The sequence below is a fragment of the Hetaerina americana genome, unplaced genomic scaffold (assembly GCF_022747635.1).
Source record: "Hetaerina americana unplaced genomic scaffold, ioHetAmer1.1.p SCAF_1, whole genome shotgun sequence".
NCBI lineage: Eukaryota > Metazoa > Arthropoda > Insecta > Odonata > Calopterygidae > Hetaerina > Hetaerina americana.
Genome location: NW_027286069.1, coordinates 11,919,938 through 11,938,494, shown reverse-complemented (window position 1 = coordinate 11,938,494; position 18,557 = coordinate 11,919,938). Strand labels below are relative to the sequence as shown.

The window sequence follows — 18,557 nt, the reverse complement described above, 5'->3', positions numbered from 1 at the left end:
GCAACACTGTTGTTACGTATTGATACTGCCATTCAGTGGTAGGATAACTGCATAGTGACAACTCACAGGCACAAGCAGTTGTTGGGTTGTGCTTGTTAGTGCACGGACTGGTGTAGTGCATTTGTCCATCTGTAAAAATGGAGGCAAGCAAAGAAGAGCGGTGAGGTGTGGTTCATTTTGTGATGGCTGAGGGTGCTGGAGTACGCAAAACTCATCATTTGTCTTCTGTACATGGTGAACACTGCATGTTCCTGACGAGTGGTAGGAGATTCCAAGAAGGGTACACATTACTGCAAGATGATCAAGATGATCGGTGCCCAGGACAATCGAGCCATTATCCCTGATGTCATAGCATGATGGATTGATGAGCTTATCCAGGAGCACTTTAACATCCTCTGTACAGCCCATATCTTTCACCATGTGATTTTCACATCTTTGGCAACCTAAAGAAGACATTAGTGGGCGTCGATTTCATATGGATGAGGAAGTGCAAGAGTGGGTGTGGTTTTGGATCAATCAGTGACCTGCCTCTTTCTACAAAACTGGATTTGATCATCTCGTCTCTCAGTGCTTTTGGTCATTACTTTTCAATGAAACTATCCTGCGGTCATGTTGTAGTGGGTCTTCGGTTTTCTTTTGACTGCCCCTCGTACAGTCGATTCTTGATTAACTAGAGCTTATAATCACTCACTAGCCTAGTTCCTATAGGTTTCAAAATTGTATAAGTGTTACAGTGGTTTCTTTTATGTTTTGAGTGTAATGAGATGAACTGAGAAACTATTTATAATGATATATTGTTCATTTTAAACAGTGACTTCAGTAGTTTGATATCACAAATAGGAAATGCTATTTGCTTGGAAGTTGTGGAACTAATGATCGAACAGACTGTGATGCTAATGAGCCCATGCAAGGAAATGACAAACATAGCCTCTAATATTTCAATCAGTCAGATCCTATCTGTTTGTTGATATTTTCCTCAATGCTGTCATCTAGCACTAAACCTTTGTTTCAAGTACCTAGTGGTCATCAACGGCATTTGAGGAGGATATATAATATTTGTGATAAAATTGCTTCACATGTGTTGATAGTGATTCCATTGGAAAAATTTCATGCCCTAATGGAGGATGAAAAATCAAAAAAGAAAGTGTGTATACCTGTGTGGTAATGCTGATAGGACCACAACTTTAGGAGTGTTGACATGTGATAATATGTGGGTCCTTTATCCTTTGAATAAGTTCTTTGTAAGTTAATAAGTCCTTTGAAAATCCAAGAGATAGTGCTCGTAGTATTGGAAAAGTGTTGCTTTTAGTAAGCTTAATATCTCACTAGATTGCTGTTAAAGTTTTAGCTATATCGATCTCATTATTTTATTTTCATAGCCAATTGAAGCAAAAAGCTTTATTTCATTTGGGAAAATGGAAAAAAGTCCATTCCATGCAGTGATTAAACACTCCTATTCAAAAGGATTAACATTGAAAGAGATCATAGTCGAGTAGGATGAAGTTCATGGCACATCAGGAAATGGAAATAGGCTAAATAAATGATATAGTACAATTGAGTATGCATTGTAATTGTTTGTTCAAAGGTACTTCTGAACTGTTACCTATCCAATGTTTGCAGAAAATTGGTATTTTATTGCAATAGGTTCTCCTTATCCCTATGGGCTCCAGTGAATTATATGGAGCATTTAGAAGGGATTGGGATGGTTTGTTTTAAAACCCTAGATAATCATGACTTGTCCTAACATGACAACCCTTGACCCCATATAATCAAGATTATTAAGGGTTTATTTTGCCTCACTTTTCTTTACTGGGAATACTGAAATGCATATTAAATACCTACTCTAGCTTTTGGTTTTTTAGTTGTTTTGATTGGTGTTACTTAAACCATAATTTATTTATTAGGTGATAAAGGAATATGAGAGGAGGCAGACTGCAATAATTGCCATTAAAAATGTTATCAATCATCATTCAACTGATTTGAAAAATTCCAAAGAAGAAATTGAAGTATTAAAAAGTAAGTGGATGCCACTGGTGAATGATCTTATTAAGAGGTTGGATAAAAAATTTGGTGAGCTCCTTTCAAGGATAAATTATGTCGGAGAAGTCGTCCTAGTTCAAGGCCTGACTGAAGTAAGTATCCAGGTTGATCACATAATTTAATACTTTTTGCATGAATAAATAATTTTAAATTGAGATAGCTCATGGATAATTTTCCTGATTTCAAAAGTATCTCATTAAGATAAGTCGTAAATACTTAACACTAGTAACCTATATGCCTTAACCTCAGGCTTACTGGCCAAAACATTAATATAAGGTGGGTTTGTGCATTATCATCAGTTCCCATTACAATAGATTCACTGCATGACATGTTCTGTGAAGCTCAATGCATATCATTCTATTAAATGGAGCATTATTATTATTGATTATAATTGCAAATATCCTTAGAAAGTTCATATCTCATGTGTTATTTCATTGTCATTTTTCATAAATTTCATAAGTAGGTAGTCCAACAAATATTGCAATGACTCCTATAGTTTATGCCCTGACGTCTTTTATGAACTTTGATGCATGTGCATATAATTGCAATATCTCACATTTAATGTTAAATCATGTTGATGGTTTTTCCCTCCCGTCACTCAGATCCAGCAAAATTATATAGTATATTGCATATATTTGATAACTCCTGACTGATAACTGTTAATCTGATAAATGGTATACATATCAAGCTTCCACTCTACCGGAAGTAATGTTGCTCACACTCAATAAAGCAGTTTAATTAGCGAGACATGGAATGCTTGAGAGTTAGATTATAATGCCTAAAGTTAACAAATATTCCATTTTTCCATAAGAATTCCACCATATTGAAAAATTCAGTTGGTTAACTTGTGGAAAAAGGATTTGGCAAGGAAGGTGGGAAAGAAGAGGATTAACATGTTCTGTTGTCATTTTTATTCTGCTAAGAGTTGGTGTTGAGACTTCCTGTTAAGGCCTTAAATACGATCAAACTGCCAAATTAATTAGTTTCAAATGGAAGCCTCTATTTAGAATTTTTCCAAAATTTTATCAAATAAAAGCGATGTTAAATATGGAGTAATAAAAGTCAAACAATTGACTCTTCATATGTATGAAGACTGGCATTTTATGTTGCAAAATTATCTAATCCCCTCAGCATATCTGTAAAAATCAGCCTTATTAATTTTACTGTCTTCATAACTTTTATTTATAAGGTTAAATATATATATATATATATATATATATATATATATATATATATATATATATATATATATATATATATATATATATATATATATATATTTAATTTGCCCTCATAGGAAGGGCATTCTGTGCCTTTTAATCTCTTGAAATCCTGTTCTGTTTTCTGTTCGTGGGAAATTATACAAAATCACAATGCTTTTTCTTTTGACAGTATGATTTTGCAAATTATGGGTTTAAAATTCAAGTGAAGTTCAGGCAGGAAGGTGGATTACAGGAATTGAATCAATTTCGCCAAAGTGGTGGTGAAAGAGCAGTTGCCATTGCTGTGTACTTAATGGCCCTGCAGGAACTAACATCTGTCCCATTCAGATGTGTTGATGAAATAAATCAGGTACCTATCATAATGTACGATGGAATTGAATATTGATGTTGAGAAAATGTGGCCAAAGGACTTTATATTTTTCATTTTTATTCTAGGGAATGGATGAGTTCCATGAATCAGCAGTTTTTCAGTTGCTTTCTGACATAGTCTCCAAATCAGGAGGTGCTCAATATTTTCTATTTACTCCCAAAGTGAGTGAAAACTGCAATTTTATATTTCTAATTGTTTCTCAAAGGTGTTGATGTAGGTTTAATATACTGTTTCGCATTATTCATTTCTTACTAATGGGATGAGGGAAAATAAGATTTGCTTGGAATCATTCACATTATTCAAACAGAAGTCAAAAATTAAAAATTTCCAAACAAATTGCCTACCTATTACACAATTTTTCTAGATTAATACTTGAAATTGAATATCAGTGTGCCAATTTGCATGATACTAGCCCATCCAAACACACTATAGCCAACTTGTTACTTATCAATTTTTATTAGAGGCAGTTTTCAAATGCTTCAACCAATTTGTGTCATTCTTGAAAACTTTACTGTCCAAGAATATGATTTTTTATTTTGCATGAAAATAATTTTTTAGCTCTCATTTTTAAAAAACACTTCAGTGCTCAATCCCTTCTCTCCGAGTGCTATAACCTTTGTTGAGGTATATTTTGATATGAGTTTATTGCTATGAGGTCCTTAATAAATTAAAAGTTCATTTATAAAAATTATCCTGTAATAGATATTTTAAAAAATAGGTATGGAATTGAAGTTATTGGCTTGATTCCTGGAGTACAATTTACTCTCAAAATGTGCCTCTCCCTCAATACATAATACCATTATGCACGGGTATTTGATGAACTAATCTATTAAAAAAATGTTAGTTAGATCATTTCACCATTGAAAATAAGACATTTTAGCATCTCATTTACTTGTTTTGGGATGAGAGAAAAATATAGCACCCATGAAACAGTGTAAAAAGTTGTCCTGTAAGTTTGATGTATTCCCAAGATTCTGCTCAGGGATGTCAAAGTTTTGCTCCATGTGAACTGGTTATTAATTTATTATGTGAACCATAAAGTTTAATATATGGTGATTTAAAATTGTCGGAATACAAATTACCTAATTGCATTTTTAATTTATTGTCTGCTTTCAGGTTCTCCGCTCTCTGAAGTTTTCTGACGCACTACTGTTCACTTGTGTCATCAATGGGGATGTGGAGAATATTACTATTGATTGTAAAAAGATTATTAAACGTAGAAAGGAAAAAGAGTCAAAGATGTTGACTTCTAAATGAGCATTTGACTAGTTTTGTCCTTTTATTTATTCAGCATGAAGTGTTTGTTTAAGGAAAAACCTTATATTTTTATATATTTGTAATAATTAAATTTTTTAAATTTTCATTACTGATAGTGCATTTTGATGAATTATTACCCCTTATCACTGATTAATAACTGTATTTATTAGTTTTCCCCCTGTACCTCACAATGCTGTGAATTCTAGTTCTTCTGTTAAACTGCTTAAATCGCAGCTTGACTGTACCGATCCATTAGGAGACCGCTGCCAAGGCTACTAAGGCAAATAGAAATTCAAGGCTAATAATGCAAAAGAGGACGCCACCCTCCCAGTCGAAATCAGCCTGTGGCTGCTGAGCAGTTGCTCGACTATCTTGCCGAAGCCGTCAAGAAGGGAAATGGGCCATAATTCTCCCGGACCCACTTTCAAAGTGGGATATCCTCACGCAGCCGTTGATGATGTTTGTCAGGTACACCACCGGAAACTCCCAGAATTGGGAATGTTGTCAGAGTGAGGGGCTTTCCTCGGGTGAAGGCAACATACTGCCCCGATGGCATCCTTTTTCCAGAACTTGAGAACATCCTTCAGACGCAACATCAGGTCTTGCAGGTCTTCATATGCAGCATCCCTACAACTACTTTAGTAGCCTTTCCAGCCGCTACGGTTACTGAGGCAATCTCCTCGATCCCAGCAGTCCTCGTTCTCAGGGTTGAGTTAGAAACTACTGGTGAGGTAGTTCATGAGCATTTCCACATTCTCCTTGAAAGATCGTGCCACCGCCAGTGATGATTTTCTGGTTACTGCCATACACTATGAAATGAAACTATCTTGTTTACAGAGCAGCATCCATTGACTCAAGAACTGCCATCACGTGACCCTCAACATAATTGAATCGCCCGAGGATTCCCTTAAATACTTCTTCTGTTGTTCATGATCCTGGCATGATCTTAGCAAGGTCGGAGAAAATCACTTTTGCCTCCTCACAAATTATATTCTTGTTAATAGTGTTTCATTATAATTGCTTCTAATTTATCTATGTCTATGAAAAGCAACCTTTCAGCTTCTTTGAAAATACTCTACAATTGTGTAGAAATGCTAATCTCTCCCTTTGAATATCTCTTTAATCGTTCTTATAAGGCAGTGCATGCTAGTGCATTGTGCATGCTAGATCAGCCATGCTCATATCTCGCCGTTGGATTTCAAAAAAGATTAGTCTTGCGCATAATTAGTCTTGTAAATAATATAGCTGAAGTTGGTAAAAATGTGTGATCACAAGCAACATGACAAGATGGTACTGGAATAAGTGCCAAACAGACTGATGCAGCAGGTGCACAATCTGGGACTACGCCTCTCCTTGACAATCACTATGCGGTGCTTGTTAAGCGAGATTTCACTTTGTAAAAGTAAGTCATGGTTGGTGGCCTGAATTAGATAAAATATAAAACCATTATGCATCGTCCTCTCATATTGACACAAAGTTTTGCAAGGATAGATAAACAAAACATAATAAGAACAAAATGATTCCAACTTTGATTGACCATCTTTGCATTGTTTTCTTCATTGATAAATAGACAGCAGCGGACCATGTCAGTAAAGAAGCTTCTATATTAATATCACAACTTATTTTCTCCAAGGAAATTCATATGATGAACTACATATGTGACACCAAAGTCATAATTAAATGTTTCTCCTTGGATTGGCAGCATAATGTGGAGTATTTTTCTAGGCAATACTATGAACCATATCCCACGTGATGGTAATCTGTGACTTTGTTTTTTGAGCTTCGGCAATTTACTACCAATACAGATAGTATTTCCTTGACATTACGGTTTTCTGAATTTTTAACAAGGATTTGTTTCATATTAATACTGAATCCCTTGCAACATTTTCCGTCCAATGCTATCCAATTCTTGTTAAATACACTTGCTAGCACTGAACCTGTCATCATTTAAAGCTACAAAGTTTGATAAAGTACACTTTATAGACCCACTATTTGACCGACACTTTAATCTAAAAAAGCACTGCAGTGCTCGAATATCCTACCCGCTGGCGGCCTCAAGCGTGTAGTGATCACCAGAACAATTTGGAGGGTTCATACACGACTGGATCGCCGGTTGATGGTCGACGAAGGACTCCCTGATATGCCTGCAGAAAGCACGCAAACCAGAAGTCCACGATCAATCCTCGGGACGAGGCTGCAGATCGGGAGCATCACATCAACCCCCTCGACACCACCCACCTGCTTCACTGCCGAGTTCAATTTCCTGAAGGCATTCTGAAATTACTCACGGATCAAATGTTGAAATATAGATTGAATCTCTTGCATCAAATGGAAGGGCGTCTCTTCAGCAGTGATGTTGAAAATGTATTATTACCTCCATCGGACTGCAGTAGGAATGTTCATGTCAATAAAATTAGAGAGATCAAGTGAAGTCTTCGAGATGGCTGGGTGCCTCAGGTAAAAAAATCACGACCTCAATGATAAACAAAGCTCCCTGTAGAATAAAGGTAGACCACCTCGATAAATTAGAACGTGATAAACCTGTAGAGGAATACGGGAGGTGGTAACCTTAACACTCTGAAACATTAAATGAAAAACATTTTTTTTGTATAAAAGTAAATTAATAATATAAGGTAATTACCAAACGTGATCAATCAACTTTGGTCGACCAAAAAGTACAGTGTCATCAAAAAAGTAGGTATTTTATATTTAGATATAAGTACGTAGGCATTTCGATTTAATATACCGGCATAGCTAAAAATTGAAATAAGCGTACAATGCCTAATTCAACCTCTCACCGGAAGGGAGTGGTTTCAATGGCCATATCACTGGTGATTTCTGATGGAAATGGTAACCATAAATATGCGGTTTTCTCAAAGTCCTACGGGGAAACCGAAATATTGATCACAGATGCACTGTGTTATGGCATACTCCTTGTCTAATTTTAAGCACTAAGTTTCACCGGGAACGACTAACAATATTCCAATCCAAGGACCAAGTGAAAGAATTCAGGAAAAAAGAGGTCCCACTCCCAATATTCTTTCAAAATATGTTAACATAACGAAGGCCAATTGACTGGGAGTGGATAGGCCCCGGAAACCAGTTTTCACGAAACACAGGGCCGAAGAGGAGTGTTACTCCCTGGTCCATACCAGTTTTCCTAAACCGCGTTGGGAACCAAAGAGCTCACCCTAGGGGATCCCCTTCTCTCACTTGCGGGTCTCCAGGCTCGGCAAGCACCCATGTGGATCGCAGGCTAAATGGACAGTAGACAGTAAATCCATTAGACTGTTTGCCAGTATCCCTTTCTTACTAGGGGTTAGTATACGGGTATGTCTCCCCGCATTTTTAGTCGTCTCTTACGATAGGCAGGGATACTGCGGGAGAATTCTCAATCCCCCAACCCGCATGAGGGTAGGAGGATTGAGACCAACCAAAGAGATGATAGAGTCACCGCGAAAGAGAAATTGAATGCTACTCAAGGATATCCCAGTGCACTGCACAGTCCGTCGGATGGGACGCAGTTGACTCATCGACTTCCGAGGCGTGATTGGCAACGCTGCTTCACCTCCGCCTCAACCCTCCCTCCGCCTCTCCTCTGACCCTTCATCAAACCCACCCTCCCCGTTATGCACAAGGTGCTATGCTCTTTATGTCATAAATTCAAATAAAACTAAGTAAATATTCAGGTTCAGCTATTGGCGAAGAAGAGAGCGGTTAGCTGCAGTACTCCAGTTCGCTCCTGTGCAAAGCCCTGCGAAGATACGCGAAATGCTTACTTTCGGAATTGAACTGGGCTAACAACTCTCTCAGCTTCCTTTCCCATCGTCCCAATTCGATATCACTCTCTCTTTTGCGAAGTCTCCCGCTCGATAAACGACCCTAACCTCCCCCGCCCCCCCCAAAGTCACTCCTTACTTACCTACGGGGATTTAGTCTCGTCAGTTCGCTTTGAGACCCGGGATGAGCCAGCCGTTTGAAGCGGATGGACTAATTCCTACCCCGGAGTTCGTGGAACCCGCGAGGTCATATCGACGAGGTACTCTCACGGGTATATCTTTGGTGAGAGGCGATTTCATACGAGCGTACGTACAAACATACAGTGGTAGATTAGGCTTCTTCATAAACGTTTTCCGTGTATCAAGTTTCAGATTGTCCGGTTTCGATTATCTAGATCTTTGGGCCACTTCCCAAAATTGACGGTTGCAAGTTGTAGTCGTATGTAGTCGGCCTACAAAAATTATTTTTAAATCTGCTTTCTCCTGCTGGTCTCCGTATATGCATTCACTGAGCAAAGGGTTGAAGTACGCGGTAAATCCCATCTTCAGCTTGGCTCAATTGTTGTTGGCTATTGTCCTGGGGATGTATTAATGATGTTCCCGTAATTGTCATCACTGGGGACCAGGATGGTGCGATGGGTAACGTACTGGCTTCCCATCCACAGGGTTCTAGTTTGAGTCATAGAGGCGGAACGATTTACGACAACCAGTTTCAACGCAAAGTCATAATTTTTGGGTATCTTAAGATGGTCTGTGTGCTTAAATTAGATGTAGCGAATAAGTTTTGTGGGAAATCCATCGCATTCTCCTTTCATTCAAAAATGAATATCCACGCAATCAAGCCTGATATTGAGTGTATTAAAGGGGAGAACATTAGTCAAGACAGGTGACCTTAAGAACATACTAGGGTTGTTGGGTGGAATGAAGGGAGGTAGGATGAATGTGGAACGGAAGGACTTATTGTCCTGTGTGGTGTCGGGCATTCTTTTTTGGCAAGGTTGAGAAGTGAAGTGGCTGCATTTGAGTGTTTCCAATACAAACTTTATACTTTCAGTTTTGTTATTGAGTAATATTAGTTAAAAGTATATTTTACCTTTTATTGTGAAATATCTGACCAAATGAAATATTAATTCCACAATGAAAACCTGCTTGTAAAATATGGCACCAAAGTCTCGTGGTGGTAAATGATTTTGAGAGACCACTTCTTAAATATGTAGTATCGGCTAAATCAAGTGAGTTTATGTAGATTTTTTTGTATTAATATGACAAGGAAATTTATGACACTTAAGGTGCATTTACAGAATGAAATTAGCTTTTGTTTTTAGAGGAGAGTAGCCCATGTTGAAAGCATCGCATCTTTGGAAAACAATTCAAAAAAGAAACCAAGGAAGCCCAATTTGTAATCATCCCAATGATGCAGGATTGTTGATATCTTGCTATTTATTGAAAATAGCCATTTTTCAAATTTTATCATTAAATTGACAATCTTATGATGGAAATTTAGCATGCCATTATTTCTTATGGGGGGTGTGGTAGCCAGGGGATTAGATAATTCAGTTTAACTCTGCAGGGCCATGCCATGCCATGCTTGATACCTGGTGACTTTGGAAAATACCCAGCCTCAGCATAATTCTATTATTTTTAAGGTGCCCAACATGCGAACCACATGCAGCCCTAGGAAATGGACTGGACATGGACATCAGAGTTTCTTAATTTTGGCATGATGTCCTGATTTGCCATACTTTTGCAACTGAGTGAGAGGCAATCTGTACAACTTTTTAATCCTGCTTGCCCTAGGCCTTTGTGAGGTGAGCTGCACTCTCATATTTATAAAAATCCATCTTTGTGCTGAGCACTGTGGTTACTCTCTTCGATCATTTTGTTAGTTTAATTTTAGGTATCATGGATTTGGGTAAAACCATAGTACGTACTAAGCTTATGCTGACTGAGATGTTATTTTAATTTTATCCAACAGCATTAATAAACTCGCACGTTGGCCATATGTACCTCACCTATTAATAAGCTGAATTTTATGTTACATTCAATAATCAACAGGGTAATAATGGAGGCCAGTTCTTTTTCTTGTGTCACTTTGTGGTTTACCAGGAAGATCTGGTACCCAAAAACTCCCGCAGCATGGATGAGGGGCAGAGGAGGATCTCAAGAGGCATCACTCTGAATCAAATCCAGGCCCCCAGGGTAGTAAACCAACACGCTACCCATTGGACTACCACACCCCCTGCTGAGTTTGTGAGTAATATATTTTGAAATGAGTTAAGTCAAACCAAATTAAAATAATTTCAGTAAATTCAGAATTAGATATATTTCCTCTCCTTCATTCAACCGAAGTATTTTTACCCACAGTAAATGTTATGTCAAGAACTTGATCAATTTCTCTAGGAGATAAATCATTATGAAAGCTAATGAAAATTTAAATTACTCCAAATAATGTGGAAGTGTCATGTTAAAGTTGCTCTTATCATTCTTTCATCTTTTCTCTTCGTATTGTAAAGTTATTTAAATAAGAATTACCTTTTGCCTAGTTCCTTCTTATAAAGTGCATTCTGACAAAATGACTTCAGAAAAATAAATTAAATCGCAAATCACCAATCAAATATGCAAGTTTTTAGCACTTTCATTTTAGGTGAAACCAGCATAATGGCAGCATACTTATGCATACTAGTTTTGCAAAATTCACATGTCCTTTCATCTAAACAAATGGAATAGTGTTCAGGGGATCATCTGTATGCATGTTGGACAAAGTTTTCTTCAACCATAAAGGCCCTTATTGAAAAAGTTAAATATTCCTACCATACCTTCTATGTAATATACATTTGCCATGTCTGCCTTAATCATATATAATTTCCAGATCTTTAGTGCAAGCAGCTATATTCACTCATATTCCACTAGAAATAATAACAGCCACATAAGCTATCTTAAATCAGCAATTTCTTATAAAACCTCAATGGTAATGGGTGTAATAATTTATAACACAATACCAAACTGATTGAAGATGAGTGATAAATTATGTGCTTTCATATTGAAACTGGGGAAATTTCTGCTGATGAAGTGTTATTTTTCATTGAATAAATTTTTAAATAGCAAATAATTGTAATGCTTCTTTGCATTTCTGGGTTCTCCATCCATGTTGGTTGGTTTTGGTGACGACAGTTTGGCTGACCATCATGCCTGCATCTTCAGGTCGAATTTTTTTTTTGAAGCTTTTTTGTTTGCTTTATATAGGGCTGGTAGTCAAGTACTGCACTCTGATTGAATAGTCCTTTTCCACGTGCTAGTTAATGGATATCCATCATCTATGTTGATATTCCTTGGTCTTGGACAAGAAAGCGTCAAAAAATACCTTTACCCTGTAGACGCAGGTAGGATGGCCAGTGAGACTGGCGTTACCAAATGATAACTAACCAGGATGGAGAACCCGGAAATGCAAAGACAAGCAATCCAACGCCATGAAAACCGTCACATGAAGTAATTTTAATGCATAGTTTTATTGTATGCGCATATGCACTCTTTTTAAAGCATGTTTATAGTTAGGATAATTATTTGGTAAATTTATTTGTGTGAAGACTCCTATAAGTCATATATATGATCTGTGGACAATAAAAATATTATTTGGGTACTCATATCTTTAGTTACTGTATGTTCAATTTCTTTTATTTATTCTTTTCGGTTTTTTAGGTGATTTCATCAGATGGTATAAAAATTTCTACTGTGACTGATGTTCTTTGGTTATGGAGACATTCTGGTCTGGATGTTTACCAGTGGTTTCCTCCTGTGATGGCAATTATGTCACTTCCGTCAGAGTTGTCAACTCTTTCCCTTCATTCTGCCTTTTAATCTAAAATTCCTTTAAATTTACATGTAAGAATTATTTTCTTAAATTGATCAACAATGGTGTAATATGACTTTAAGTGTTGACCCACACCTAAAACATGAAACTAACTTACATCCTTCTACCTCACACACCCAGAAATCTCCCTTCTATCATGCGCATTGAATTTTATTTGTCCAGTCAATATGCCCTGCAACAATTTCCGCTTTCTTCAAACTATTCCCAAAAACTATTCCCCCCTCCCCTACCATGCTACAAAATTGTTTGTTTCATTCCCATTTGATTTTTTCCCATTTCCATACCATTTCACGAGCTTAAGGTATATGCTTATCCACTGGCATCAGCAACTGTTTTAAGCGATGATATAACAACATAATTTGTTTAAATAAGTGCTACTTTCCTCTGTTAAAGGGTATTAAGCAAGGCAGATGTTATGATTGATAACTGGCACGACATTGCCTAGTTTACCCTCACTGTTTTCCCACCTCTCCTACCTTGAACTCACTGAACACACCTTCCTCTACTTCCATTCCACCCTTATTCTCACATCCCAATCTTCTTCATTCCTCGGTTCATATTTGGTCACTTTTTTGGGATTTATACATGGGTGGTCTGAAAAGTTTCAGACTCGGAAAATTTCAGAAAAAATGTCCTTTATATTTGTTAGGTCAGAAACTTTTCATACCCTCCTCATAGCTCACATGGGCAAGTGAGGAGGGTGGAAGGGGAGGCTAAGCAGTTGTTGGAGCTCCTTGAGAAAAAATGATGAAACCATCAATAAGTCTTTAAAAACGTAGTGAACTTAATTATTGGCCCAGGTGATTTTGCCATTAAATAAACATTTGATGCAGTAAAATATATATGTATCTTCCATGTTCCGTGGGGATCGAGATGGTGCGGGGGCTAACGTACTGGCTTCCCACCATGAGGGCGCGGGTTCAAATCCCGGCGGTGTTGAATATTTTTCAGAGGTATCTCGATCCCTACTTGAGGTGCTTTGTGGAGGGCACTTTGAGTGAGTACGCCGTCCGTCGGATGGGACGTTAAACTGCGGACCCCTTGGCGCCTTTCGTTAAGAGTAGGCTAATGCCGACGCCGGGTTTCTCTCCACCCTTCATCCTTTCCTATCCATCCCCTATGGCGCAAATGACCTTAGCTGTCGGTCGCCTCCCCTCAAAACTACTACTACTCCATGTTCCGTTTGTACCTCATCTCCCCTTTCTTGGAAGGAAAGAGATTCCATTGTTATTTTAACTTAATCTTATAATTTCCACATTCACATGACAATATTTATAAATTTTGAAAACTTGGAAATATGAATGATTTCAAAAAATTCATTTGATCAACATGCACAAGCATATTAACGTATTTTAGATTCAAATTTCTTACATGGTATTTGAGTATGAGGTCACAGTAGTCAAAGGGGTAGAGCGTTGGACTGCTGACTGGAGGGGCCTGGGTTCGATTCCCGGGCAAAGCAGTCTGGGCACCTGAAGCTCCACTCAAGCTGTTTTTTTTTTCGAGTATCAGATCTTCCTCGGAAACCATAACCGGTGCAGGGAAAGGTACTGGCCCCCTGCCCTGATGTGTGCTGATTTCACATGTCGTCGGGCTTGGTAATGGGTGAACTCTCTACTATCGCTTACCAAACCGACCTGCAGTTTAATTACTGTGTTTATGGTTTTTATGGTATTTGAGTAATGAGCTGAAGTTATTCATTTCAGCTAGTCATTCTTAACCATTTCTATCATAGATATATTCATTTAAAGGATGTATACGCATTATTTTTACACAAATGAATAAAATGTTGGAATTGAGTGAAGTAGCACCAGTTGTTAATGAAATAATTTCCAATAAATAGTCATGGATGAATTACATCAGTTTCACTAAAATTCCATGTGTATGAAATTCGTTTCCATTTTAATTAAAGCTTAATATTTCTGATTTTCAATGTGGTTATATGTATAGATTTAAAGTGAAAGTTTCCATTTCTTTATTTTTACAGGGGAACCAATCTTTCAATCTTAAACCAGTAAACATTTTTTTAGACCTTTGGAACACCCAAGTATTAATATTTTTGATTCAACATCCTTCAAGTAGTTTAAAAAACCACATAAATGAAAACTGATTATCATATTTCAATTGCATTCCCTCAGGTCTTCCATTGGATGCTTATCCTAGGTGAGAAGAGGAGCTTCCATAGGAATCAAGGTTGATCAGCAAGCTATCTCACCGAAGGGAATAAGGAATGACTGTACATTGCCTTGCTGGTGCCAAGTTGGACAGTACCGTCAGCATCAACAAATTAAAAAAGAAGTGCACTTCTAGTGGGTGTCAGCCTTAAATGAGGCATCTGAATAGACTGCAACTTCTCCATCACTAACTTTGTGGATAGTGGGTACAAGGGTATTTCAGTAACAAGTTTTGGTCAAAAAAGGATATTTGGAATTCTGATGCAATTTCCAATACATATGTATCTCAACCAATGTATTTATGAATAATAAAGATTAAAGAAACACTGAATGTGGTCTAATTTTTTAATCGTCCTCTTCGAGTTACTTTTGAATGACTAATTTCGCATTAATGTGCTGCTTAAGAATTAAAAAGATAAATATGGGAATTCTAAAATAAAAAAATCTTTTTTCAGAAGTTAACACTTTATGAAAATATTGATTTGAATTGTTAACTAAGTACAGATAACTGTAAATAAATATTCTGATAAACTACAAAAATGGCAGTCTGAATATTATTACACTCTACCATACTCGCATTCGGCAATTCGGGTTATTTAATTGGTCATGAATTGAAAGAATTCCAAGAAGAGTGTTCAACTTGAATAGAATTTCGGTATTTCTTGGTAATATCTACTTGAAACAGGATGTCATCGAATTGATTGTTTAAAAGCCAAAAAACCGTGAAAGAGGCATTACTTGGGTGTAATTAGTGATCACAATAAACATTCGAGCTACATTTGTTCACACCGGGTCAAAAAGTACGTCATGCACCGAACTGAACAAAGTCCAATAATTAGAGTTAATTGGTCTATCACATGCGAAAAAGCATTGTATCGAATATTTTCCAAGAACCGGCTCACGCTTCAAAAAAGAGTAGCTCAATCGACGGGCAACCGCTCACGAGCCGTTTCGCAGTACCGTGAGGCCCAAGGTGAGGTACCCGAACCTCCCCGAGAAAATGTACGTGTTATGTCCCAAGTCCACCCAGCGAAAAATATTCTAAGTCCAGAGCCCCGTGCCAGGCGAGAGAGGCGTCGAGGCAGCCAGATGCCTCGGATTCGTCAGGTGAGAGCCTAGCCGAGTTCTTCGAGTTGATTTTGAGAAAAAATCGGTTAAGTCCGTGGTTTTGTATAAGAAATAACAGTTTTGAACCAAGTATTAACAAGAATCCCGGTAGCCTGAGGGATAAGAGGTGGATTGAGGTGGCAAGACTGCAGAGAATGTAACTTCGATTACCTTTTGCGGCCGAAATTTTTTTTTTGCAAAATATTTTCGATTCACTAATATGCACCAAATTGTCACCAGGCATTTTGATGGTAGGTTCAGGATGCTGCGGGAGATCAGGAAAACAATTAAATATTGAATATTATTGTGAGGAGGGCTGCCATTTTTTCCAGCCGGGCGGCGGGGCGCCGGAAAAAATGGCAGTCCTTTTCAGAAAAATATTTAATATTTAATTGTTTTCCTGATCTTCCCTGGCATCCTGTACCTACCGTCAAAATCTCTGATGACAATTTACTGAAAATTAGTGAACAAAAAATTTAATTAACAGATTAGTTGAGGATTTAGCCAACAGATGGCGCATGCCTTCAGTAGTTGAAACCTCCTCAAATACCAGCACATCCTAATACATCCTTTTCCCACTAGAGGCACCAACGTATAATTTCGAAATTAAATTTTTACATGACCATGTAAAACGCGTTGGGTAGTTCGTATTTTGCTAAATAGGATACGTTCGCACTTGGGACATGGTTAATAAAATATGACGCCCCCATCCGATTACTTCCTGCACATTCTTACAGAATGCACCGGAACTTCATAATGTATTCAAATATTAGCAATTTAAACGTGAGCGAGTTAAACATTATGTAATGAAAAAATTAAAAATGGGGCGACAATCCTACTCTGTTGCAATTTCTTCTAGTTCATATTCAGTAATTTAAGTAATTTTTATTTTAAAGAAATCGGCCAGAGGAGTCTATTGATCCAAAAAAAAAGTTAATAACAGCATTTTCCAAAAATTTCTCAAGACCTTGGACGGTTTCAATGGTGCAGTGTATCAATGCAATTCCATCCACTTGCCTTTTCATAGTCTTTGTTACTGCAGTCTTAGTTAACATTTTAATCATTCACAAGAATCATTAATGCACGAATATATTCAAAAATTTTATTAACTTTAAAATTATAGGATACAAAAATGTCAACTATTAGTCTAATTTCTTCTTAAACAATGCTGCAAAAGGAACTTTCTGCCAACTCCTTTGGTTTGACCAAACCCATGTCCCTGATATTTCAGAAATAATATTATGGCATCTCCAATTACGTTTCTTCGGCTTTCACCCAAACTCAAATCAAGTACATAAAAAATGTTCACTATATTTTGTCTCCACAAAAAGTTGAAGGAATAATTTATTCTTACGCCGTTACGTAGGCTTTCAATTGTACCAGTAAATTATCTAAACAAACTACTATCCATTTGCCACTTTGTATGTCATTCTTATATTTATGATGTTTACCATCAATGGGATTCATTAAAAACCCAATAAAAATTCATTTTCTTGGTTGTAGAGGCATTAGGAATTTAGATTACAAGGAATTTCCCAATTATATTATTAGCCTACTAACTAGGAAGTACTATAAATCATGGGAGAGGAATTACTGGGAATAATCAGGCAGGAAAGGTGGATGCACAGCTTTTTGATTGGCAATGAAGAGCTGAAAATTGTAATAGATGGGAGAATGCTAGGCGAGGAAGGGTAGTAATAGTAGAGGCATAATAGAGAGAAAGGAATGAGGAGGTATTGAAGAAGGGTCTATTGTAGCCTTGAATGTTGTGTTGTTTAGTTAGGTAAGGCAAGGAAGTTATCTCTGTACTATTTGGTAGCTGGTTTTTATCATAAACCTATAGTTACCGGTAGATTAACATTTTATCAGACCTAAGCTAAAGAACAGAAAAATGTAGCAATCAAATAAAAATAAGATACCAAGATATTTAGAATAAAAAGATTATAATGAAGTAATAGGTTTGATTTGTATGGAATCTGACATCAAAACAAGGGTTATGAATCAGGTAACTATTGATCAACACTATTTATGAACAGTAATTAATTGGACCAGATTTACCTGTCAATTAAAGAATTAAATAATATCTGATACCAATGGAAGGATTTTAATCTTAATTTAATGGGAATTTTTTGGGAACTTGTTTGCCAAAACAAAAAATACGACAAAGTAGGGGTGGATAATGCTAGATTATTTCAAAATGCAATCAATGCTTTTCATATTTCATTACACCTCTCCATTCAGATTCTTTTATCCAGTTTGAAGATTAAGAATTTGGACACTGTGAAACTAAAGTGGAAAAAAGAGGGAGGAAAAAGCCTTTGAGAGGATTGGGGATTATTAAAATTTATACCTGGCAACTATTAATTGGAATAAACATTTGAAATAAATACCAAATGAAGATCAAATGAAAGAAAGCCATCTACAAATGAGTGAATGATTAGGGCTCTTTAGGTTTCATGAGTCTCGTAAGACCATTTCAAAGGGCCACTCATCAACAGATTCTTCACTATGGTTACTTTATTGCAATAAACTCTCGGGTGTTTATTTACCGTTTTTCTAGCTTGTTTATTTACCACATTAAATCACACTTCAATTACTCAGCTGAAATTCATATTTTCAACCACAGGCACCTACCTACCTTTCTGTTCATTTGGTCTATCGGTTGCAGCTGGTTTCTGGCAGGCAAAGATGAATGGCGGCCTGTCAAATATTTTTTAAAACATTTCATTATTCCACTAA

The 18,557-nt window shown here is 37.0% G+C and overlaps 1 protein-coding gene and 1 long non-coding RNA gene across 3 annotated transcripts in view; both read left to right on the top strand.

Annotated features, from left to right (window-relative positions):
- Positions 1-4,931, top strand: part of SMC5 (structural maintenance of chromosomes 5) — a 38,066-nt gene extending 33,135 nt beyond the window's left edge. Inside the window, exons 17-20 of one of the 2 annotated variants that reach the window (XM_071598599.1) lie at positions 1,905-2,132; positions 3,433-3,612; positions 3,699-3,794; positions 4,750-4,931. In XM_071598599.1, the coding sequence (XP_071454700.1) occupies positions 1,905-2,132; positions 3,433-3,612; positions 3,699-3,794; positions 4,750-4,890 (645 nt within the window). In that variant the 3' untranslated portion in view covers positions 4,891-4,931. Of the gene's footprint in view, positions 1-1,904; positions 2,133-3,432; positions 3,613-3,698; positions 3,795-4,749 lie in introns of those variants that run through there. The other variant, XM_071598608.1, reaches the window with a different exon arrangement.
- Positions 4,932-8,856: 3,925 nt separating this feature from the next.
- Positions 8,857-14,966, top strand: LOC139700086 (uncharacterized). Its single transcript, XR_011703662.1, has 5 exons — positions 8,857-8,929; positions 10,316-10,477; positions 10,776-10,919; positions 12,366-12,548; positions 14,676-14,966. It is a non-coding gene; the product is annotated as an uncharacterized lncRNA (long non-coding RNA).
- Positions 14,967-18,557: the final 3,591 nt, after the last annotated feature.